At 42.0% G+C, this 26077-nt stretch overlaps 1 protein-coding gene across 1 annotated transcript in view; it reads left to right on the top strand.

Annotated features, from left to right (window-relative positions):
• The window catches only part of ENPP1 (ectonucleotide pyrophosphatase/phosphodiesterase 1), a 221123-nt gene that overhangs the window by 177145 nt on the left and 17901 nt on the right, over window positions 1–26077 (top strand). Inside the window, exons 16-21 of the mRNA XM_030196551.1 lie at window positions 3457–3526; window positions 16153–16240; window positions 18995–19164; window positions 19267–19318; window positions 23100–23254; window positions 25195–25330. Of these exons, the coding sequence (XP_030052411.1) occupies window positions 3457–3526; window positions 16153–16240; window positions 18995–19164; window positions 19267–19318; window positions 23100–23254; window positions 25195–25330 (671 nt within the window). The remainder of the gene's footprint in view (window positions 1–3456; window positions 3527–16152; window positions 16241–18994; window positions 19165–19266; window positions 19319–23099; window positions 23255–25194; window positions 25331–26077) is intronic.

Genomic DNA, 26077 nt, shown 5'->3' on the forward strand with positions numbered 1-26077 from the left:
AGATCCCTAGGTGAGGGGCACATTTTAGCCCCCCCCCACCCCGCTGCCGCCAACACCACCCACTTTGACCCCACCCCTGCCGACGACCCTGCCGAGAGTCTCAACCCCTTCCTCATGCCACCAACCCTCCCCCGCTGTCGCCTACCTTTGCTGGCGGGGAACCCAACCCCCGCCAGCCGAGGTCCTCTTCTGGCGCAAGGCTTCGTTCTGTTTCTGTGAGTCTGACGTCCTGCACATATTTACACATAAGTATTTAGAGCACATAAATGTTAATGCCAATTTCATAGAAATGCCCCCATAGCAGTAGCATACCAAGGGTGGGGGTGGACCACCCTGGGTGCAGGCAGCAAGCGAGTGCACTGAGCAGGCAGGTGGCTATCAGCGGCTCTGCCGGTCCCCTGCCCGCTCTGACATCCAACAGTCTTCTTTGACAACACATTCAGATGCTGTGCGGCATTTGAGGGGTGTCAGTCACCTTAGGCCTCCATCTAGATGCATCTGTCTTGAATAGAACCTTAATCTCATTCTTCAGGCCCTTTAAAAAAACAAACCCTTTTTGAACCTCTATGCTAAGTTACTCTTAAGGATCTTACTTTGAAAATGGTTTTCTTAGTAGCTATGTCCTTAGCTGGAAGGATCTCAGAGCTTCAAGCCTTATCTTGTAGAGACCCCCTTCTGCATTTCACTGAAGCTGCAGTGTCTATCCATATGGACCCTTCCTTTTTACCTAAGGTGGTTTTAGCTTTTCATGTTAATCAAACTCTGTATTTACACTCCTTTTCTGAAGAAGATTGTGGATAAGAATTTTCCTCCTTGCTTCTCCATGATAAGAGTTCTTTTACACTATTTAGAGGTCCCTAATGATATTAGGTGCTCATTTCACCTTTTCATTTTTCTCTTTGAACCCAAAAAGGGTTTCTGCGCTTCTAAAGCGACTATAATTCGCTGGTTAAAGTACACTATCTCTTCAGCCTACAAGCGTATATTCCACAAGGGCACTATCTGCTTCCTTTGTGGAAGCCAATATTGTTTCTGTAGATGAAATTTGTAGGGCTGCCCTATAGTCTACATTTCATACATTTTCTGAGTATTATCTTCTAGATGTGGCAGCTAGGGCAGAAACTTTCTTTAGAGCTTCTGTTCTTGTGGAAAGGTTATCATGTTCCCTCCCAACATGAGGACTGATTTTATACATCCCACAAGTATGGACTAATCATCATTTGGAGATGCTAAGGAATTAGTTATTACCTGATAATTTTCTTTCCTTTAGTCCCAAAAGATTAGTCCAGATCCCACCCTTCTCTTTTCCTTCTGTTTTGTTGGGTTGCTTATTTTCTTGTTTTTCAGGCACAAGGTTAGTGTGTGTTCTTCAAAGTTTATAAAAATTTGTTAAAGAGGCAGGAGTTCTACTTCTTTCTATTAGCTTCTTATTACTTGGCTATCTGAATACTAAATGGAATCTAGTGCACAGCAGCCTTAAGTGGCAAAGTTCTAATTTGCTATCTCCACCTGCCAGTAGATGGGCACAACACACAAGTATGGACTAATCCTTTGGGACTTTCCTTGTGAGCCCTCTAGGGAAAGAGAAAGTACCTGCTTGTGTACAGTGCTGCGTATGTCTAGTAGCACTATAGAAATGATTAGTAGTATATAAAGAGAAAACATGGAACTTACAGTGTTATCCAGTGTTACATAAACTCAGGACTGAAAGACTACCTCGGAACTGTAACTGTTTGAATTTAGTAAAGAGAGTTGATGCACCCCACGTCAGTCCTTGATTTATATTTTGGAGGGACCTCTGTGCCAGGGCCTTGAAAGGAAGACCCTTCCCCCTCCCCCCTGTAGAACCTGCTCCCTTGAAGAAGAGTGTGTGTTGTGAGAGTGATTGAGGGAGAGGGATAGAAAGAAAGAAATGGTCTGTGGAGGCCCTGGGTGTGAATCCAGTGACAGACCACCCAAGACTGGGACACCCTCCTTACATTGGCGAAGCAAATCAAATAATGCACCTTTCATTTCACTGCACAAGTTGCATTATTCTTGGGGGAAATGATGCCAGTTAACATGCAGCCTTAACTCTAGGTGCTCGTTTATAGAAATGCCCTCTTAGAAGACTATTCTATAACAGTGTGCCACTAATTAGATGCATAAAAGGTGCCTGTGGCACAGTGGCATACTTAAGATGGCTGTCACCTGGGGCAGGCCACCGCTACGCCACCCCGGCGCATCACCCACCTCCACCTCCTCTGAAGTGCATCATCCTCATCACCTGGGGGGTGCACGGAGTAATTGTGTGGCTGTCGGCTCTGCTTGTTCCCTGCCCCGGAACAGGAAGTAATGTCAGAGGGGGCAGGGAACTGTTGGAGCTGACAGCAGCGCAATTGCTCTGTGCACCCCCTTATTGCCTGTACCTGGGGCGGACCACCCCCACCGCCCCACCCTTGGTACACTACTGTTGTGGCACCTATTCTATAAAGGAAAGTATGCACCTACTTTCCGCAATAGAATACTACTATAAACGGGTATATACATGCCTAGAATTTATGCATTAGAATTTTTGACAACCATAAAGCTGGTGTATATGCTTATGCCTAGTTGCCAGAGATACGAGTATTCTATACACACTCTGCCCAGACTCTACCCACCTGTCAAATGCATGCTATGTAATACACATGTGTAGATGCCAAAATTCTGCCTAAGCACAATTCTGTAAATATATGCACATATGTGTCTTCTTTTAAGTGCCTAAATTTGGGCACTTCCTGGATTTATATGCATGCAAATAAATTGGATAATGAGCTCTGAACCATCAATAATTGGGTGAGAACAAGCAATTGATAATTGGAACTCATTAAAATTTGCATGCACATTTGGCTGTCCACTATTCTATAAGGCATGGCACCTAACTCAAAAGGGGGTGTGGTCATGAGTGCATCAGAGAAATCGCTGTGTAGAATTACAGAATACTGCTAACTTGGGTGCCGATATTTTCACCAGGTTTCAGCAAAAGTAAGTCTGGTGCCCAAAATTTATGGACAGGATCCTTGCTAAACGCTATTCTATAGAAGACACCTGCCCAAGTTTCAGCACCATTTATTAATTCCCTTCTTAGGGTCCTGTTTACTAAGCCTCACTAGTGTTTTTAGCATGCGCTAAAATTAGCACATGCTAAATACAAGAGTTGCCTGTATGTTCCTATGGGTGACTTAACGTTTAGCGCAGGCTAATCATTAGCGTGCACTGAAAACGCTAATGCACCCTTAGCGCTGCTTAGTAAATGGGACCTTAATGATTTAAGATGCTTAGTAAACGGGGCCTTGGTGGTTTAAGATGCTTAATATCTAGCAGCGCAGAGTTAGCATAATTTTACATTGAAAAGGCTTGGAACTTTAACCTTCTGGAAAAAAAATCTGAGTTATGGCTGCTTCTCTCAGTGAATGTATTTAATTTTAAAAATAGGACTCCTGCTGATGCCAGATATTGTTCGGGTGGATTCCACGGCTCAGATAATCGTTTCAAAAATATGCAGGTAAGTTACAAATTTTTTTATTGACTCAGTTTTTGCTTTACTAGACTTCTGACAGTAGTTACTCTCTAAAGCTCGACAGTTAACTAAGCCGTTTTGGAAATGAGGAGGAGTCGTTTGATTTTGGGTGGGGTTCATGGAATGGTGTTTATGAGTGTGTGTGTGTAGGGGAGGGGAGGGTACTTTGTAGTTGCAACAGCTTTAGTAAATATACCTCTCATATAGGGTTACCATATGTCTGGATTTACCAGGACATGTCCTCTTTTTGAGGACATGTCCGGCCAACCGGGCGGGTTTTGCCAATCTGCCCATTTGTCCAGATTTCTGGACAAATGGGCAGGCTGGCGGGTGGGCGAGCCGTCCTATGCTAGCCTCCCGGCCCTCCCCTCCCCTTATTTACTACTCTACTGCCCTGGTGGTCTAGTGACCTCTTCCGCCTTCGGGGCAGGAAAGAGCCCCCTCTTTCCTGCCCGGAGGGCTGCCCTGCATCCTGTTGCTGATCTCGGCGCTGATTCAAAATGGCCGCCGAGAGTTGAAGTGACCTCGGCGCCGAGATCAGCAACAGGATGCAGGGCAGTGCTCCGGGCAGCAAAGAGGGGCCTCTTTCCTGCCCCAAAGAGGTCACTAGACCACCAGGACAGTAGAGTAAAGTAAGGGAAGGAGGGTGACGGGGAGGGGAGTGGAGGGGATGACGGGGTGTGTGACAGGGGGTAGGGGAATATGTGAAAGTGGGCGGTGCGAGGGTGTGAAAGGGGGCGGAGCGAGGGTATGAAAGGGGACGGGTGTGGTGTGGTGGGGTGGGGCATGTGTCCTCTTTTTTTTTTTTTTTTTTTTGGGGGGGGGGGCCAAATATGGTAACGCTACTCTCATAGCATAGATGTACTTAACTGCCTTTTCTTCAGGAGGTGCGGTGTGGGGTTGCTGTGCTATCTGCAGTAGCAACACTGCTCTGTAACTTCAAAATGCTGTCCACACTCATAACTGCTGCTGTCCAATACGCTTTCTGGTCTTCAGACTGCTACAGAAAGGGGACAGATAAACCTCACTAATGTAGTCCCCTGGTAAATTGAGTTTGGAAATTTCCTCAGGGGATTACTAGACTGTTTTAGAATTCTCCAGATTCACTGTGGGGGGGGGGGGGGTGAAACAGTGTGGATGGGAGGAGGAAAACCTAGCCCAGAGGGAGGATTAGCAAAGAGTAACTGACAACCGGTGTCATAGTCAGGGTGGAGTTGGAAGATGATAAAAGTGATGGGATTAGTGAACACATGATCTTTGATTGCCTTCATGCCCTGCAGGACCTGTGAGGAGAAGGGGTGTCCAGGATAAGTCCAACAACCCAAGGCTGATTAAGGAGGAGGTTTTTGCGAACAAAAGCATTAACGGAAGTGTGAGGAGTGCTCTGGGTGGGTAGCAAGGGTTAACCCAGCCCAGGAACAGAATAGGAAGATCCTGTTCAGTACCAGAAGCAGCAGCTCAAAGAAGTGCGTGTCTGGAGGAAGCATAGACAGGGAGGTCTGATCCTGAATGGGTCCGGCAGCTAGATAAAGCCCAGCGGGACAGTTTGCTGCAGAAAGCGCTGCAAGCACAGCCTTGCATTGTTCTGCCAGAAAGAATGGGTACTTACATGTTTACAGCACTGGTGATGCTATAAACGTGTAAATACCCTAGGATTTACAGAGAGACTATTGATAGTTAATATTTACACCAAGAGTCTTGGACTGGCACAAAAAGAACCTGTAAACTGTTTGGATACAAAAGAAACTGTTTGATATTAAGAAAGTATGAAGTTTGGATATCTGCTTGTCGCAGTGTTCCGGTAAAGTTATTTTTACATAAAAAAACAAATCCTGGAGTGGAGAGTTTCTTTGGAGTGAGAGTGAAATTCATTTGCTCCCAGACTGATAAAGAGTAAATAATAGTGTGGCTTAAAATCCTATGGCCTACTGGGATCAAGCCCAGCCCCAGTCTGCGCCCAGCTCAGTAAGAAATAAAACTTTTGTGGTGACTCTGGTTCGGGTACTTATCCAAAGAACTAGCTGGTGCCTGGAACTGTGAGGTGAGACCAGGGTTACACTAACATGGGCCTGGCAATTTCAGCATAGTACTTTTGTTTCACATTTAGTACTGGTTTTGTGTATGCAGTTATTTCGAATATGGCAAGTGTCATAGCATTAAAAAATTCAGTGGTAAATCAGGAGTAAATCATTGTGCTAATCTTGCTGCAGTTAGCTTGGAAATACATGTTTATGACTTGCATCCAGAATTACTTCCAATGTGCGCTAAAGGTTAGCACAGATATATATATATATATATTTTGAGTTACTGCTGAAATTCTGGTTCACTTTTGGAGGTGAAGCAACACTTCCAGCAGATATGTGAAGTTTTAAGTTCCTGTTGACTTCAGTGGGAAGTTAAACTAACTAAATAAATAATCAGCTTGGGAATCCCCAAGTGGGGGGGACCCTTGGAGGTGTGATCCTTAAACTGGGATTTCAAGGCACTCTTGGCCTGGGTATCCTGAGCCAGAACACCCCTCAGCTGGCCTACTGACATCTGCCAGACTGCCACCATGTTTCAAGGTTGTGACTGTTGAAGAGGAAGTATGTGCAAACGAAGGGGAGGGGGGGAGGTTGTGAAGATATGGGGACTGTCTAGTCAAGGATCTCCCTGTGCCAGGACCCAAGCCACACATGCTTTGACTCAAATTTCCTGGTCCAAAAAAATTATCTGACCCATGGTAGGGTTACCGTATTTTCTCCCCCCAAAAGGAGGACACATGCTCCGCCCCCTTTCACACCCTCGCTCCGCCCCCTTTCACACCCTTGCTCTGCTCCCTGTCACATTTTCCCCTCCCCCCTGTCATATACCCTGTCACCCCCCCCCCCCCCCCCGTCCCCGTCACTCCCGTCCGCTTACCTTACTACTGCCCTAGTGGTCTAGTGACCTCTTTGGGGCAGGAAAGAGCCCCCTCTTTCCTGCCCGGAGGGCTGCCCTGCATGCATTCTTCTTGTTGGTGATCTCGGCGCCGATTCAAAATGGCCACCGAGAGTTGAAGTCTCCTGAGGACACTTCAACTCTCAGCGGCCATTTTGAATCGGCAGGGCAGCGCACTAGGCAGGAAAGAGGGGGTTCTTTCCTACCCCGAAGGCGGAAGAGGTCACTAGACCACCAGGGCACTAGTAAGTAAGGGGAGGGGAGGCTAGCAATCTGCCCATTTGTCCGGATTTCTGGACAAACGGGTAGGCTGGCAGGCGGGCCGTCCGCCCTCCAGCCTGCCCGTTTGCCAAAAAATCCGGATAAATGGGCAGATTGGCAAAACCCGCCCGGTTGCCCGGACATGCCCTCAAAAAGAGGATGTGTCCGGGTAAATCCGGACATATGGTAACCCTAGCCCATGGTGTCCTGCTTCATGAGTACATAGAGACGGGGTTCTTTGACCTGGGGGTTTCTGTGGCAGGGGGAGTAGGGAGTCTCTGGACCAGAGAACCTTTATAGTTAAAACACAGATGTGAAGGCAAATTTTAGAAAAAGCATAGAGATTGGAATTGAGATATCAAGGTCAAGATGTGTCAAATTCTGGTAGTATTTTAGAAAAGAAACTGTTGATGTAGAGCCTTTTGTAAAATACATGCAGGATTGGACATTTGTATGCCAGCAGCGTGCAGTGGGAACACCTTTTCTTACAATTGTCAATATCTAACATATCAATGGCAGCAACTCACAGCATAACACTTTGTGGAACCCAGAGGAGGCTCCTCAGTGATAGTGCTGTGAATGAGTCTAACAGATCAGCAATGTAATTGATTTATTTACTCTTTAGTACAGTGGTATTTGCCTAGGCAAGGAACAGAGTCTGAGCAAAGAGAGTCTCCCCCTAAGTCTGATTCTGTTCAAAATACAATTAGCTAAGCTGATCTTTTTATAGACAAAATATTTGCTAGTTAATTGGCTATTTAAGATGATAAATGGCTTTGAGAAAAGGCAAGGACTAGGAAAACAGGATGCAGATGTTCTGCTAATATCAAGATTACCAAAACTTAAAGATACATGACTGATATTAAGAGGCACAAAAAATACACACAGCAGATTCTTTATATATATTAGATGGTCAAGAAATCTAAGCTAAGCAAAATATCATCTGGCCAATGCTAATTGTCATATGTAGAACTATAAAACCTTTGAAATAGTGTCAAGTTATAATGCTGAATAACTGTAAGAACTAACAACTTCTAAAAGGGACAGAATATAGCTGTCCCTATAATGAGATATTACAACAGGTGAGGATTCTCTGGTTGTTTCGGGAGGAACATCTTTGTCCTTGAAACAAGCTTTGCTTATCTGCAATTGGCAGCACTGCAGCTATAAGAAGTTCTTTTCAAAGAATATTATTTTTCTAACTTACAGCATATGTTTTTATCTCTGTCATCTCCACAGATCCCTCTTTTGCTTTCTCAAACCTTCTTTCACTTCCACACCTTCTAAGTGTCGGCACTTAACACATGTATGTTGGTAATTTCAGAACATAGATGTATAAATGCCGACACATAGATGAGTATGTTCATAATTTTAGAAACTTATACATCTATCTGGGGCCAATTAGATATAGAACCCACAATCATTCAGCATAGAATTGGGGAGAGGGAAATTCAGAGGGATTAAGGAGCAGCCCCCTCGATCCCTTCTGTAGAGCAGTGCCCAAAATGAATGTTTTACTTACCTAGATGTGCCTGGGAACAGGTGTTAATACCAATGTTGATCTTCGATGCATACAAATATGCATTCTCCTCATGAAATATCCTAGCCCCACCCTAACCATGCCCAGGCCACACCCTCTTGCCATACCCAGGCCACACCCTCTTGCCATATACATATATTCACAATTTGCAATATATAATATAGAAATTATTTATGGTAACAGTCCATACATCTGGAAAAGATTACCTAGTTCTTAAAGATGTAATTTCAAACAAGTTTCTGTGTTATGCTCAGAAATTTCATCTGATTCTAATCTACCCATTCCTTGTAATTTTAATGCTGGTTAATGATTTATTAAGGGGTCCTTTTACTAAGCTGCGGTAAAAAGTGGCTTGCAGTAGTGTTGGCGCGGGTTTTGGGCGTGCGCAGAAATAGTTTTCAACGCATGTACTAAAAATGCCTTTTTTAAATTTTGGCCGAAAATGGACGTGTGGCAAAATCAAAATTGCTGCGCGTCCATTTTGGGTGTTTGACCTTATCACCAGCCATAGACCTAGCGATAAGGAATCTGCGTGGTAACGACCTATACACGTCAGATGCCACTTAGTGCGCATCCGTTACGTGTGTCCGAAAATTAAAGAATATTTTCCAGATGCGCGTAGCGGATGCGCACCAAAAATGAAATTACCACAAGAGGCACGCGGTAGTCGGGTGGTAAGCTCATTTTGGCATGCATTGGATGCATGTAGAGCCTTACACAGTTTAGTAAAAGGGGCCCTCAGAGATTAAGTAGGAGACTCAGACTTGGGGTTACTTTTTAATTGTAGAAACCTGGTGGAATGACTCTTCTACCCCTATAATCAAGAATGTGTATCCCCCTCTATAGCTCACACCTCCCGAGAGCTGAAATGAGCTATACTTTATAAGGATTTTCCATCGTTATTTGTGGTTAATACTTATAAGACTCCAGGCTTAGAGGTTATACTTTGTCAAATGCCCACTACTAATCCAGCAGATTTGTTAGGATTCTTATTGGTTTATAGGGCACCTGGAGTTTGGTCCTTATTATCAGTTTTATATAAGCAAATACTTGAGGCTAGTGCTAAATTTTCTAAGTTGGTTGTCTTGGGAGATTTTAACTTTCACCTTGATGATAGAAATGATAGTTCTGTCTGTGATTTTTTAAAAAAAATCGGTTATGAATCATTTGCAATTTGATTTTCAGTCTACTGTTCCTACTCATGAAAAAGTCCACGTGTTAGATTTAGTAACTGCTAAAGACTTTTCTTTATTGACCTTTCTTAATTGGGATCCTATGATTTGGTCTGACCACTGCTGTTTTTCATTTACTTTGAAGTTTTCCTCATCCCGATTAAAACCAGTTTTTTTAAAACTATCAATAGAAATCAAACAAAATAAAACATGGAAAAGAAAATAAGATGATACCTTTTTTTATTGGACATAACTTAATACATTTCTTGATTAGCTTTCGAAGGTTGCCCTTCTTCGTCAGATCGGAAATAAGCAAATGTGCTAGCTGACAGTGTATATAAGTGAAGACATACCATGCATACCTCCTACCCACCCCCATCCTCCCACCCTGTCAGACTGTCATAGTAATGCTTGAATGTTTTCACTTATATACACTGTCAGCTAGCACATTTGCTTATTTCCGATCTGACGAAGAAGGGCAACCTTCAAAAGCTAATCAAGAAATGTATTAAGTTATGTCCAATAAAAAAGGCATCATCTTATTTTCTTTTCCATGTTTTATTTTGTTTGATTTCTATTGATAACCTTAAGAGTGGACTAACACGGCTACCACACTCCTCTTTTTTAAACTAAAATTGAGAGAGGAAAAGTTGACAAAACACAGTATTGGCCCTTTAGTTATCCCATTACTTGATAAGTAAGTAAATGTTCCTGATGTTTTATTTTCTAAATGGAAATTTTTCGCTTTGAAAGTTTTAGATGACATAGCACCTGAACGAGAAGTAAGGCTAAAAGGAAAGGTAAAGTTTCCATGGTTCACAGTGGAATTAGTAGAGCAAAAGCAACTGTGTCTCAAATTGGAACAGTGTTGGCGAAAAACTGCTGATGATTCTGCTAGGAGCGATTGGAAATTACAATTAAAACAATATAAGCACAACTTAGACCTGGCAAGAAAAACATATTATTTGATTGTAGTGGGTTTAGAAAGACCTAATCTTAGAAAGTTGTAGTGGGTTTAGAAAGACCTAATCTTAGAAAGTTGTTTCATATGTTGCACTATAATCTAACGGTACCTTTGTCATCAAATATAATCCAGCCTTCGGCTGAGACATTAGCTGCTTATTTTACTTCTCAGATGAGTACAATCTACCATTCATTTAATAACCCACTAATGAGGCATAATACTGATTACTGTACAAATGACTGTCTCTATTCCTGCAGACAGCACTTGGACTACTTTTAATGTTGTTTTTGTAGGTGATCTGCTTTTTTTTTGTAAATTGATTCTCTAACTGTCCTCTGGATAAAACTCCTTATTTTCTGTTTAAGGATCCTTCTTCTGAATTGTTAGAGTGGCTGGAGCATTTTGTCAACACTGTTTCGTTTCACAATGGTTTCCCATGGAAATGGGGAATATTGTTCTAACTCCAATACCTAAAAGGGTTGACGTGATCTATCTCAGGCTTCTTAGGCCTATTGCTAATATACTGTTTCTCACTAAATGGGTTGAATTTGTGGTTAACTCTCAACTGTCTGATTTTATTGATAGGTTTGATATTTTTCATGGGTTCCGTTCATTCCACAGCACGGAAACTTTGTTGCTATCCATGACCTCTGCTGTCAAACAGGTGCTGTGTCAAGGTGATCATATGGTGTTATTACAGTTAGATTGTGTCAAAGGCAGCAGAGATATCAATCTGGCTGGAATGATGGACTCCAAGTTTCTCTGGTTTAAATCGTTTTTAGAAAATAGTTCTTGGTTCTAAAAGAGAGAAGTTTTTCTGCCCCCTGGAACCCACCATCTGGAATCCCTCAGGGGTCTCCTATTTCCCCTTTACAGTACAATATCTACATGAGCAAAGGTTAGGACTTTAAATCAGGTGTGGATGTTGTTTAAAAATACTATCGTGAAAGCCCAGACCAGATGTATTCCATGTATAACAAAGGTGGAAAGAAGAGCAAACGACAGCCAACATGGTTAAAAGGTGAAGTGAAAGAGGCTATTAGAGCCAATAGAGCATCCTTCAAAGAATGGGGAAAGGATCCGAATGAAGAAAATAATAGGAAGAAAATAAGAAGCAACATAAATAGTGTTGAGCTAGATGCATAGCACCGATAAAGAAGGCTAAAAAGAATGTTGTTCTGTGGATTAGTTATTGGTTATTGGACAGAAAACAGAGGGTAGGGTTAAATGACCATTTTTCTCAATGGAGGAGGGTGAATAGTGGAGTGCCATGTACTGGAACCGGTGCTATTTAACATATTTATAAATGATCTGGAAAACGGAATTAAATTTGCAGATGAGACAAAACTGTTTAAAGTTGTTAACACACATTTGGATTGTGAAAAAATTGAAGGAAGACCTTAGGAAACTGAAAGACTGGGTATCCAAATGGCAGATGAAATTTAATATGAACAAATGCGAAGTGATGCACATTGAGACGAATAATCCGAATCATAGTTACCTGATGCTATGGCCCACCTTAGAAGTCAGCACTCAAGAAAAAGATCTAGGTGTCATTGTAGACAGTACACTGAAATCTTCTGTCCAGTGAGTGGCGATGGACAAAAAATCAAATAGAATGGTTAGCTTCATGGCGCCTCCACCTTGAGTACTGCATTCAATTCTGGTCACTGTATCTCAAAAAAGATATAGTTGAATTAGAAAAAGTTAAAAGAAGAGCAACCAAATGATAATGGGAATGGAGTTCCTCCCATATGAGGAAAGGCTAAAGAGGTTAGGGCTCTTCAGCTTGGAAAAGAGAGGGCTGAGAGGGGATATGATTGAGGTCTATAAAATCTTAAGTGTGTAGAACGGGTAGAAGTGAATCAATTTATCTAGCCAGGCGGTAATTCTGATTTGACGCGTGGTGCACGCATGTAGGCCCTTACGTGCCTTTATAAAAGGACCCCCAAATAAGCACATTAAAATTTATCAAACAAGAAGGTTTTCAAATTCCTTCACAATCTTATCTAATTTAATTCTAATCTGATATTTAAAGGAAGTGTATTTCAGCTAGCAACAACCTGGAAGGAAAACATAGAATCCAGTTGACGCTTATAACATAGACTCTTTAAAATGGGAATTTTAGTGGAAGGAGATCATGAATCAGAGTAGAAAATGAACACGCACCTAGCTCAGTGAAAAAAAAAAGCCTAATGTGGGACATGCTAATGCATTCCGCATTTGTTTGAAATTTGAAGAAGTCTTTATTAAATGGTTAGAGACAATACACATAACCAAAAAGATATCAATTACAGCAAATTATACAAATAAAAGTAAACAATAAAATTACAATAATTTGCAAGTCCCTAAAATATTTATCATAACATAAACTAGTAACTTCTATAATTTATACAATTTTAATAAAACAAAAACTCAACCCTCGCTAAAAAAAAACACCATCACATTACATCTTAAGCTTCTGTATACTGTAATTTTAAAGAACAATTTGAAGTAAAATGTTCCCAAATCACCTCCCACTTAGATAAAGTTTTACCACGAATAGCTCTCAATCTTTCCATTTCACAAATATATCACAACTTAGGAACCTGAGGAGATTTCCAATAGGCAGCTAATGTAACTCTAGCAGCAGATGTAGCATGTCGAACCAGCAGTAACTGAGATGTGGTAAGGCCTGGGGGTTTACCAAGAAACAAAAAATATTCAGGAGACCACTTAAAACCTTTGCATTTGTTTTTGGATGTATATGCGCTAACCTCATGGTAATTTTTTTTTTTGTATTTGAGGCATGTCAGGGTCAGGGAGTGGGTGTTCTTACACTAACCTGTTAGTACATCTATATTACCGTGTGCTAACTGGTTATTGTGGGAGCCCTTACTGCCTACAAATGGGTAGCAGTAAGTGCTCCTGAGGTACTATGTAAGCCACATTTTATTTATTTATTTTTATTTATTTGTTACATTTGTATCCCACATTTTCCCACCTATTTGCAGGCTCAATGTGGCTTACATAGTACCATAGAGGGATTCGCCATCTCCGGTAGAGAAACAAATACAATGTGATGATGTGGTTGAATAAGGTTCATGTGTTATAGATACATTGGGAATCGTAGAGAGGGAGAGTTATGTAGTGTCCATTATGAACTTTGGTTTAGTTGTGTTGCAGGGTTTAGGCACTTAGGTTGGGTCGGTCGGGTATGCCTTTATTTATTTATTTTATTGCATTTGTATCCCACATTTTCCCACCTCTTTGCAGGCTCAATATGGCTTACAATACATCATGAATGGTTGAAGTGTGTAGAGAATTGACATATGGTATTACAGAAGGATCTTGGGTTACATGATAATGATAAAACATGATAGTAACATAACAAATAAACATTGTAAGACATGATTGGTTTTTAGTGATTTCCGGAAGTTTAGGTGGTCATGCGTTGTTTTCATGGCTTTTAGTAGTGCGTTCCACAGTTGTGTGCTTATGTAGGAGAAGCTGGATGCATAAGTAGATTTGTATTTGAGTCCTTTGCAGCTTTGAGCCTACAAATAGGTGGGAAAATGTGGGATACAAATGTAACAAGAAATAAATAAATAATGATAACATTAGTGCATGACCATTTGTGAAATAAATAGGAAATCAAGATCTTTACGGCCACAGTAATAATGGCCTTCATATTTGGGAAAGATCCGTGTAAGAGCGCGCTAAAGCCACATTTTACTGCAGCTTAACGAAAGGACCCCTTAATTGGTTAAGTACGAACTCCGTCCCAACACCATTCTCGGATTGTTCACTGAATACCTGATTTTGCTTTTGGAGTAAGATGCTACCCCTCAGGCCGAGATGACGACCCTCCCCCCCTTTCATGGCATTTACCTATTTCGTCATGTTCCAAACCTGGCCACAATTCCCATACACTACTCTGCCACCGGCACCTGCCTCTTCCTTTTACTGCGGCTGCCTGAGCATCTGTTGAAATGGGAAGTTACAACAGAGAGGCGGCTGCAGTAAAGGGAAAAGGCAGGTGCCAGCAGCAGGGCAGCTTATGGGAATCACTGCCAGGTTTGGAACTGACGAAACAGGTAAACGCAGTGAACAAGGTGGCCGCTCCCCGAAGAGTGGAGAGATGCCGCCCATGAAGAGTGCTGCCTGAGGCCCCCCCACCTCACGTGGCATAATGGTCTGGCTGTCCCTGTTTAGGTGATTAGTGCTGATATTCAGTGGAACTGTCCCATTAAGTGCTGCTGGATATCCCCGGATAGCCCCACTAAGGTGATTTAACCGAACAGGAGCCCTGCGAAGTTGCTTTGAATATTAAGTTTAAGATCGGAGAGAGTTTGTCCATGCGCTCTATTCTCAGACCCAATGAACCTGGTTTTAGAAAATGGACAGATGCTGCCTGTAAGTTCAGAGCAGCTTATTCACATATATTTGAATCTTCCATGAATGTGTAACATCAGGAGAATTTTAATAACTGTGCTGTTTTAAATTCTTAGTGCTGTTCCTATGGCAGCTCTGACATCCAATAGGAAGGAAGACGCTGCCCGCATTTTGTTTCAGCTATTATGTCTAGGCCTCTATCCTTAATCAGAGAGATGAGCTTCAGTTGCGGCCTTTCTGTGAACCTGCTGTTTTTTTTTTAACTGTTCCAGCACCTCTCAGGAAGTCACATTATGACACTAGAATTTTCCAGAGAGGGTAGAAGCCTATGAAAATTGATTGAACAACAGGAGGTTTATGATAATTTGGGGAAGGGTCTGGTAGCAGCAGTTACCTCCCCCCATGTGTTATAAGTGCCTTCTTTGCCCGCCAAAGTCCTTCCCAAAACATGCTCAGGCCATGTCCTGTTGCGATTTACACCACTTGGGTCTAATATGTGCATATCCCTGGTTTGTTTTTGCATGATAAACATTTTAAGTGCCATTTTTTGCACTTATTAAACCGGAATAGGACTTGTAAAATGAGGGCCATATTGTCTATATCACTTGAGTATGCTTTTAAATTTCCAAATAATAGTTGTGTAAGTTGTTTATGTAGACAATATTGTGTTTGCAGTGGCAGTCTATAGAGGAGTGAAAAAGTACTGTTGCTCACCTGTAACTGATGTTTTCTGTAGGGAGGTGGGAGAGATTCTGCCCCCCCCCCCCCCAGAGTGTATTCTGGATTTGCACCCAACGTAATTAGTTAACAAGCCAATCAGTGCTGGTAATTGCCAATTAACACATTTTGACACTAACTGGCATTAATTAGTATTCTATAACATGATACTTGTAAATAATAAATCACATGGTTGATAGGGAGCGTGGCCATGGGCGTGGAACGGGCAGGGCGTGAGGATTTCTAAAATGTATGCACATGGTTATTGAGTATAACCAGTCCACTCCTAATTTAGGCATCTGGATTTACACCAACTTTTACTTGGCGTAACTGCCCATGAATAAATTTAATCACGCAGACAGGCACTCGGTGTATTCTATAATTCGCACGAAAAGTTAGGCTTATTCTATAAAGTACGCATAGATTTCCATGCGGATTTTTCAGGTGCCATATATAAAATATAGCCCATTATGTCTATAGAAAACATCTGACACACATTGCTTTTTCTGTCGACAAGCAGAACTGAGTTAGGCACACGAGGTTTAATAGTAGGTCACTCATATGATTGGTTATTTTTATGCAGTACTGCTTATTTTTTCTAATATCTGTTTTTTCCATCTCGCTGAAACCATTGTAGTAAAGTGGAACTCTGATTAAATCATAGGCACTTTTTATCGGATACGGACCTGGATTCAAGGTTAAGACTGAAGTTGAAACATTTGAAAATATTGAAATCTATAACCTAATGTGTGGTAAGAGTGGACAATAAATGTATTATAGACGTGGCTTAGATTTACTATTATTGCGTTAAAACTGTTGACTGTTAATGGAAGTTAGGCACATTTACAATAATGGAATTTGCATTAAATATGGTAAAATCACATTAACACGCATGAACGTAATACATACTAATAAATCTAGTCCTTGGTAATTTCATATAATTTAAAAGTAATTGTTTTAGGGGCCCTTTTACAAAGCGACGGTAGGCCCAATGCAGCCTTACTGCTTGCTAAAAAGGAAGTACCACCAGGCTACTGCAGCAGCCCGGCAGTAGTTCTCACCCCCAGCATACTGTCATATCCAGCGCTATAAAAATATTTTTATTTTTGTAGCGCCAGTGTGTACCCAGCGTGGTTACCGCCAAGTTAGCGCAGGAGCCCTTATCACACCTCAATGTTTGGCAGTAAGGGTTTCAGCCCCCCCCCCCCCCCCCCCCCCCCCCCCCCCCCAAATGGCTGTGCTGCAAGTGCTTCTTCACTTGTCGCATGGCCATTTCCTGAAGAAAAGAAAGACCTGCCTTTTACCTGCTGCGGTAAAAGAGAGCCTCGGTGTGGATCAAAAACACACACTGACACCAAAGTGGGTTCCTTTTTGCCGCAGCTTGGCCTGGGGCAAAAGTAGGTGTATGCAATTAGAGTAGCTTTAAAAATATGTAATCATCCTGTGTTAACAAGAAGCTGTTAGGATTCATGCATTTTCATGAAAAAGATGCCAGATGAAACTTCAGAAGTGTGCATATTTGTGAATGCCAAAGCTCCTAAAAACATTTTAGGTTTTATTATCTGTAGCAGGCAATACTTTTCAATGGAACTGGTCTACTTACTTTGAGTAAGCAGAACAGATCCAATGAATTTGCCTTTATTTTTTTTTCCTTCATATTTTTATTAAGGTTTTCAAGCATAACACAAAACAAAAATTAAAAAACCAAAAGTAACAATAATCCATGGCAAAGAAAGAAACAAAAATGAAAAGACAGAACCAACATACCATGACAATACCCATAGCAAAACAGCAATTATACAATTATCAGGTAGTGCTATTAGGAGTCCGACAAAATGAATCTAAACGAGCCCAGGTCTTTATTAATGTGCTTTGCTTGGTAGCCTTTACCTTTTTAAAATGACATGGCATTTAGTAGACACTGACACAACATTTCTATAACTGGGTGTAAACATTTTTCATGCTAGTTGAGCACGGATGCAGTGTGTACAGAATACTAACACTAGAGGCCAACCAAATTTCAGTTTTGGCTTTGGTACTGAAACTGGCCCAAAATCCACATTTGGCCTTGTTTTGGCTGAAAATACCAGTGCATTTTTGGCTAAAGCAGAAACTTTTGGTCTTATACCCTGTGGCTCCCCCTCCACTTCCAGAACCAAAGGAGCTCAACTTCTTCCTCCCTTCCCCCACCCTTGAACAGAAAATTCCCCCTCCCAAACCCACCAGTAGGTCCCCCAGGCCTACCATATCACTGGTGGTCTACTGGCTTGTAGGGACAAGAGTGATCCCCAGTCACTTCAGACCATGCCATCTCTGCAGTCAGAATGACTGTCATGACATCCAGCAGCAGTCTCATGAGACTGCTGATGGAGGTCACAGCAACCATTTTGAGAGTGAAGCTGGTACAGGCAGGAGCGATCCACAGTTACTGCTACCCATGCTGGCTCCTATCCCAAAATGGCTGCCACAAGCTTCAGTGGCAACCTCGTGAGACTGCCACTGGAAGTCATGGCAGCCATTTTGACTGTGTAGTGGAGGAGTGACCTAGTGGTTAGGGCACCGGTCTTGAGATCCAGGGGTGGCTGGTTCAAATCCCACTGCTGCTCCTTGTGATTTTGGGCAAGTCACTTAACCCTCCATTGCCTCAGGTATAAACTTAGATTGTGAGCCTTCCTGGGACAGAGAAATATCCAGTGTACCTGAATGTAACTCACCTTGAGCTACTACTGAAAACGTTGTGAGCAAAATCCAAATAAAAAAAATAGGTGGCATGAGCAGGAGTGACTGTAGATTGCTCCTGCCCCTCCAATCCACTAGACCACCAGGGTGATATGTAGGCTGGGGTGGATCTGGGAGGGGGCTACTTATGTTCGGGAGGAGGGAGAAAGTTGAGTACCTTTGGTTTGGGGGGGGGGGGGGGAAGGAAGGAGGGGGGGCAGTTCCTGTTCAGGGGCTAGGCTGGTTTCAGTTTTGGCTTTAGCTGAAACCGAGTGACAAATTTCAGCTACAGATTTGGTTTGGGCTGAAACCAAAGAAAGCAGTTTCGGTCACCCTTTAACACTTTAGCAGATAAATGTTCACGTACAAGCTGTAATGGTGTGCATAAGTGGTGTAGCATGTAAATGCAAGGGGGTGTTCCCATGGCTGGAGCATGAAAAGGCATGGGCGGGACTGTTGCTTCTACACATAACTTTCAGAATATTTTCAGTTGCGAGCGCTCTTGTCTATGACTGGTGTAACTGCAGACATGTACATGTAGGCACACTGATACTGGTATTCTGTAATGGAATCTAGGCTACCAGTTGCCATTATAGAATAGGTTTTCACCATGCACCATTGAGGCATGGTGAAAACCTTACAGAATTGCTCCCTGGATGTGGTATTTTAAAGGTCTTGTAAAGTGGGTGCTTTTTTCCTGGTAGGGAAACAGACAGGTTTCAATAAAATGATAAGCTCGTGTAACAAGCGTGCATGATAGTGACTAAGTTTCAGTATTTTTACTATAGACTTATTAGGTTTGACACCGGCATCCAATAATGGGACTCGTGGAAATCTGAATCACCTGTTGAAGAATCCAGTTTATGAGCCAGCCCACCCCAAGGAAATAACCGGACCTTCTGTCTGCCCGCTTCGGCATCTACAGTCTGATAGCTTAGGCTGTTCTTGCACTGCCTTAGTAAGTAGGGAAAATGGTTGCTTCTTATTTAAATTGTGTTTTCATTTTTTCTAAAAATAACATCAAAGTTTAATATATTTTTAATTATTCATGGCTTCATAGGCATTATCAGCTGAAGATGTTCAGTCCCATTTAAACCTGGATTCCTTGGAAGGTAAGAAAATTGACCAAAACACGGTTAGAGAAGAATCCCTTCTATTCTAACACAGGATACACTGCTTTACTCGGTAAAGAATATTGATATGTATTTACTGCATCAGATGAGTGTGTTTTTTGTTTCCAAATAATAGTTGTGTAGCTTCTTTATGTGGACAATCATATCTTTACAATGGCAAAGAAGACCTGTTGTGATTAAATTTAAACTTGAGGTGCTCTTTTACGAAAGATTAGCTTGAATTATTTGCAGCAGGACCCATTTTATTTCTATGGGCCCTGCTGCAGATAATTCAAGCTAATCTTTAGTAAAAGACCCCCTGAGTGATTTAAAATGGGAGGAAAGAAACCTCAGCAATCAGTGGCCAGCTGTATATATGTCTCACAATTAGCAAAGCCAGTCAACAGTGCATGTATTGTATTTCTTCACCAAATATATACTTCAAAAAAATCTTCAGCAGTCAATATCGTCTTATAACATTTATATACTTTTATATACTTTTGTAGAATGCCTCAGTGATGTCCGTCGTCCACCACCCTTGCAGGCTTTATGTGGCGACCGATGTTAACATCAGCTTCTTCATTGGCCTGATTTTTTTCTTTTACAGGCTACTTAAACTATAGTTTATAGAAAACTTTTACACTTTTACACTTATCTGTCGGACTCGGGGGTATCACTGTCCGACATGCATGTTTCGCTTGCAACGGCAAGCTGTCTCAAGGACCTACCCCCCGTAGTCTTCCTAGCACCAGCTCTACCATAGTATTTCTTAGTAAAGCTGTATATATGGTCACTTCTTTCATATCAGCTGCCTTTAATGACCCTTCTTCATTCATAGCAGGGGCGTAGCCAGACTTCGGTGGGAGGGGGTCCAGAGTGTCGTTGGGAGGGGAGGTCCAGGAGGAAATCTATGGGGGCCCAGGCCCCACGTAGCTACGCCACTGATTCATAGGTCTCAAAAAAAACCTCTCTTTTATGAATTTTTTTCTTATTTTCACTTTCATACTGCACCTATTAGGATGTGTATTAATATGAGCCATGTTGAAAGTGTGAGAGCAAACACAGAACACAAAATTGTGAGCACAATATGTTAGACCACAACGAGACTGGCCATCCCCTGAAGAAAATGTAGCAAAACGGTAGGCCTCCATTGGGATTGCAGTGCCATGCGCTCTTGATGTTTTTAAAAGTGTCTAGTGTGGTTCAAAACATATTAATACACATCCTAATAGGTGCAGTATTAAAGTGAGAATAAGAAAAAAATATCATAAAGGAGGTTTTTTTGAGACTTATGAATGAAAAAGGGTCATTAAAGGCAGCTAATACGAAAGATCATAAGACATTTTAAAGAGACTCTATAAACAGCTGACTGCTGAGTTCTTTTTCCTCCCATTTTAAATCACTCACGTTTAAATTTAATCACAAGAAGACACCTTTGTACAGTTTTACTGGTGCAATTGGGTGTTTGCCATGCAGTTCTGTTCTTTTTGGTGGATTTACTTCAAAGAGGAGACAAAAATTAGATACATGTACAACACACACAAAGAGAGTGTAAACATTTTTCTGTTTGTATAATAAAATATATATTATGTTTTTTTAAATATCTTTTAGAAAGTTAAGCTAGGAGGTGTCCTTCAAAAAGTATATGTTGTTTGTAATAGAAATATGCATGTTTTAGTCACTTAGAACTTATTGGTGGTGTACAAAATTATTAAAATGAATAAATTTGACACATTACATTCACAGATACAGACTATGTATGAACTGATACAGTGAAAAGGCCATACATTAGGAAGTATGGTGAATAAGGAAGATGGTTTAAAGGGCCTCCTACATCCAAGGAACTGTTGGTTTTGAATTACAATGTGCTTAAATGTGGATCTTGCAGCCAAAAGTGCTGCAGATGTTATTGTAAAAGCACCTGAGGAAGAGAATTCCTATGAGTTAGAGCATGGTCTAGCAGAAGAGAGAGATTGCAGCACATCTATAACTGTAAAGACAATCAAATTGTCTTGCTCTACACTGAAGAAGCGACTATAAGCCATTTTAATGTTCACATATTGCTATCCAAGTATCCAAGATGTTCTTTGAAAACATCTAGGAAGATGGTGTTTCAGTATAGCCAAGAATGCTTTACTATACCGAATTTTATTCTTCAGATGCAACATCTGTTTTGACTTTTCACTCTGAGACTGGCTGACCTTTGAGGATCTTGCTAGTATATTTCACTGAGCCCAATGCAATCCAGGGTGTACTCAAAGCAACTGTTGCATATTGTCCTGTGTTGACAGCAATCAGTTATTATCTAAAATTATATTTAGCCAATGGGTCAATACATTAAAAGAACTACTTGGCCCACTAGAATATACCTCCACCAAATAGTCCACTGCTAACGCTGTCAATCGGTTGGCAATTCTGAGCTTGCCTCTTCCTCTTCTTTAATATATATCGCAGGGGATGTCATTTTGTGTCACATAGCTGAAACAGTTATGGGAAGATGGCTGCCCACATTTTAACAGCTTGATATTAAAGGCAATTACCACAGGCCATCATGAATTCCAACCCCAACATGAATTCCAACCCCAACATGAATTCCTTAGGTGCAAGGCTGAGCACTTGAGATGTCCAGCCCCTATGACTAGGCAACCTCCACCTTGGATTTATTTATTGCAACTAGAAAATAAAGCAGACTTATCTTCTTTGTCTCTTGTCAAAAGCATGTTCAGTCAAGTTTTGTTATTCCTAAGATCAAGCACTCTACTTTTAAGTAACTTCAGTTAGCACTCTGGCAATTCTTCTGAGCCTCACTACTCTTGAGGGTCTCAGACTCTTCCATTCTAATTGGTTCATGTTGGTTATCATGTCACAAATGAAATAACGTTTCAAGAATCTATCCTGGAACAATGAAAAAATAGTAGTTTGGGGAAAAGGCTGGCCCAAGGGGGTTCAAGAGAATTCCAAGGGAAAGAATAGAAACAAATTCCTTACTAGTAAAGTTAATAAGAATGGTTAGGGAATAATGTGTAAACTGAAGGGATGGGGATAAGGGAAGAAAGTGTCACTGAAACTTTCACCAGTATTGTACAGAGAGATCTGCAGAGGAACTTTCAGCCACCAATCACAGCAGCACTAGGATTTTGCCTATCATTTTACAATGAAAGGAATGGATGCTAACCCAACTCTGTTTCACTGAGATTCTGTCTTGGTTTTCTACCTCTCAATTCAACATGTACTGACACTTGCCTTTCAGAATGTGTGCTAAATTGTGATTTAGAGAATCAGACCTGTAATATCTCTTAAGGACATGGAGTTAGGTCAACAGGACTTAATTTGTAGGCAAAAAAGGAAATGGAACTGTGGAGCTAGGGGAGGGGCAGATGGGCCAGGGGCTGAAGCAACAGGAAAAGAGGAACTGAATTAGGGAGTAAAGTGACTGTTTTCTTCTCTGCTCCATGCTCATTCCATCCCCTCCTACTCCCTTCAAACTTTCTAAGAGGGACGTACTAGAGCAAACACTCCTGCTGCTGTGGAGTCTAAAAAGAAGTGGTAGAACTGTGTTCCAGGTCGCTTCCCTAGAAATTAAGTCCTCTAGGTCAGTAACACTGAAAGAAATATTTTTAGAAACTCAGTTTTACATATTATAAAATTCCAGATAATGTAGAGACAAATAAAGTAGAATCACACCCATGTTTTATTCTAGTAACTGTTGGTTCATATATTCTTCCGCCATGAATAAATACAGGTGATATGTTGTGATAAAGTATTATTATTTCAATTGTAGTAACGAACACAAACAATCGGAATTTACCCTTCGGGAGACCAAGAGTTTTACGAAACAATGTCACCTACTGCTGCTTGTTTCAACATCAGTATGTGAGTGGATACAGCTTGGAAATCCAGATGCCTCTATGGAGTTCATACACTGTTCGCAAACATGTAAGTATTAGTGAAGTTTCTTAATTGTTTGAACTGTATGTCTCTCCAACCTAAGCATACAAACACAGACATTGGGATTAAGCTCAAATATGGATTGTTCTGCAACTGAGTCAAACTCAGGAATGCTCAAAAGTGGAGTGGAGTAATGGCCTAGTGGTTAGGGTGGTGGACTTTGGTCCTGGGGAGCTGAGGAACTGAGTTCAATTCCCACTTCAGGCACAGGCAGCTCCTTGTGACTCTGGGCAAGTCACTTAACCCTCCATTGCCCCATGTAAGCCGCATTGAGCCTGCCATGAGTGGGAAAGCGCAGCGTACAAATGTAACAAAAATAATTCAGGTTGTGCCCCTGAATGCAGCCCAATTTTGTTGATCAAGGACACATTTGAAACCTTAATTTAGTTTATTTTGTTAGTCTTCATTACACCATCCTCCTGTGGGAAGCATCAGAATGATGTACACTATTAAATATACTAAAATACAAGATAATAGATAAGGAGAGAGAAGCGAAGAAGAAAGTGACTCAAGTAATAGTCAAGTAAAAGGAAACGAGAGCAGAGAAAAGGGACTTCACTTGCTGGTTCATTTAGGCCTCTGATGCCAACCTAGCATCAGGACAGTTCACCAAAAGCCTGATGGAAAAAAATAGATTCTCCAACCTGTCTTAAATCTTGGGAATGAAGATTCAATAATGTTCCACAGTAGTGGAGCTAGAAAGTAGAATGCTGAATGGTTTGTACAACATTTGAAGCATGCCAAATTTGATAAACGAATTACAAGTATTTTGGGAGCAAAGTAACTGAATGTGGAACTTCATACTGTCCTGTAGCTCCATTTTTAAAAGCCTGGTGTTGGCTGTGGATGATCAGTAGCACTTTCCAGATACTCCACTGTATATCCTTATAAACCGTCTCAGTACTGCATGGATAGTATCGGCACAATGCCTGGACTGAGCAAGGGTGGAGCTGGCAGTTGTCTTAGACCGCTATCCAGATAACTACCTAGATAAAGTTAAGACAGAAACATTGCTGTCCTAACTATCTGTTTAGCTAGTGGTTTGAATATAATTCCTCTCCATATGGTTGTGGCACTCCTACCCCAGTATACTGCTGAGGGGAGATATGATAGAAGTCTATAAGATAATGAGTGGAATGGAACGGGTCGATGTGGAGCGTCTGTTTATGCTTTCCAAAAATACTAGGACAAGGGGGCATGCGATGAAGCTGCAATGTGGTAAATTTAAAATGAATCGGAGGAAATTTTTCTTCACTCAACGCATTGTTAAAACTCTGGAATTCGCTGCCGGAAAAGGTGATTAAGGCGGTTAACTTAGTGGACTTCAAAAAAAGGGTTGGGCGGCCTTCCTGGAGGAAAAAGCCATAGAATGTTATTGAATGGCCGAAGGAATACAGTATTTCTAGAATGGGCGGGAGCAGTGGCGTTCCTGGGGGGGGGGTGGTGGGTGCGGTCCGCCCCGGGTGCACACCGCTGGGGGGGGGGGGATGCCGCGCACGCGCCTGTCCTTCGTTCGTTCCATGCTCCCTCTGCCCCGGAACAGGTTACTTCCTGTTCCGGGGCAGAGGGAGCATGGAACGAACGAAGGACAGGCGCGCATGGCACCCCCCAGCGGCGTGCACCCGGGGGGTTCTTTTGCGGGGGGTCCTTTCACCGGGGGGGGGGGCTGCATCCGGGGTGCGCGGCGCATTTGCGATCCGCCCTGGGTGTCAGCCCCCCTAGGAACGCCACTGGGCGGGAGAAATAGCTTGTTCTTTTTGGCCGCTGTCGGTGACAGGGTGCTGGGCTCAATGGACCCTGGGTCTGTCCCAGCATGGCGACGCTTATGTACTTATGTTTTATTTAGCCAATGTGGATGATACCTAAAAGCACAGCAGCTGTATATTGACCTGTTCATTTCAATGGTTTGTTTAATGTTTGGTCGCTAGGAGAAGTTATCCAGTTCGAAGGTCGATGTTTCCAACTGTTTGTTCCCAGATGGCCGCATCCATCCAAGCTACAGTCAGAAATGCTCCTATTACAATAAACACCCTCTCCTAAAATATGGATTTCTTTTCCCCCCAGGTAAGTTCAGGTATGTGTTGAAAGGATGTGAAATGGTGGGTAATTAGTGAAAGGCTTCATTTTATTAAAAGACTTATTTACTCGAGCACAGGCATGTACCATATTTCCTGCCTTTATATTTAGTACATATGTGGATATTAAAAGTCTGTACAAGTGTGATCTTGAGAGTGGCTTTGCTGAATAGGTCATTTACAATCCAGTCGTTTGTGTTGCCCACTTGCTCATCAGTAACGCCATACTATCCTGCAGTATAACCATGTGCTGTACCATTTCCAATACAAATTCAAAATACAGAATGGCATATTAGAAAGAATGTTCAAATGAGAAATCAGATGCCCAAGCCAGGACATCTGAAGTTCCTCTATTTTAGAACAGGATCTGCCGATGTAGAACCCGTTCTAGAATGCATGATGAAATGGACGTCGCTCTGCCACTTTGTGCAATAGGAATGGCCATTTCAGAAACAAAGCCATCCAAAATATAGACAGGGAAACAGCAGGCACAGAAATGTTAATTTCACTGCACATGCACATCTAGGATGTTCAGTAGCAACAGACATTCATATTGCTGTCACCGGACCCACCCATTATATCTGATCTCCCACTCACAAAACCCCACCATGGACAAAAGAACTTGCCCTCTCCCCTCCCCAAGGGCTACCCTTGACCCCTCCAATCCCCTACCAGGTCCTATCCGCACAGTAGATGTCCCATGTACATGTTCTCAGGAGGCAGTGGTCTTCTCCAC

The sequence above is a fragment of the Microcaecilia unicolor genome, chromosome 3, assembly GCF_901765095.1.
Source record: "Microcaecilia unicolor chromosome 3, aMicUni1.1, whole genome shotgun sequence".
NCBI lineage: Eukaryota > Metazoa > Chordata > Amphibia > Gymnophiona > Siphonopidae > Microcaecilia > Microcaecilia unicolor.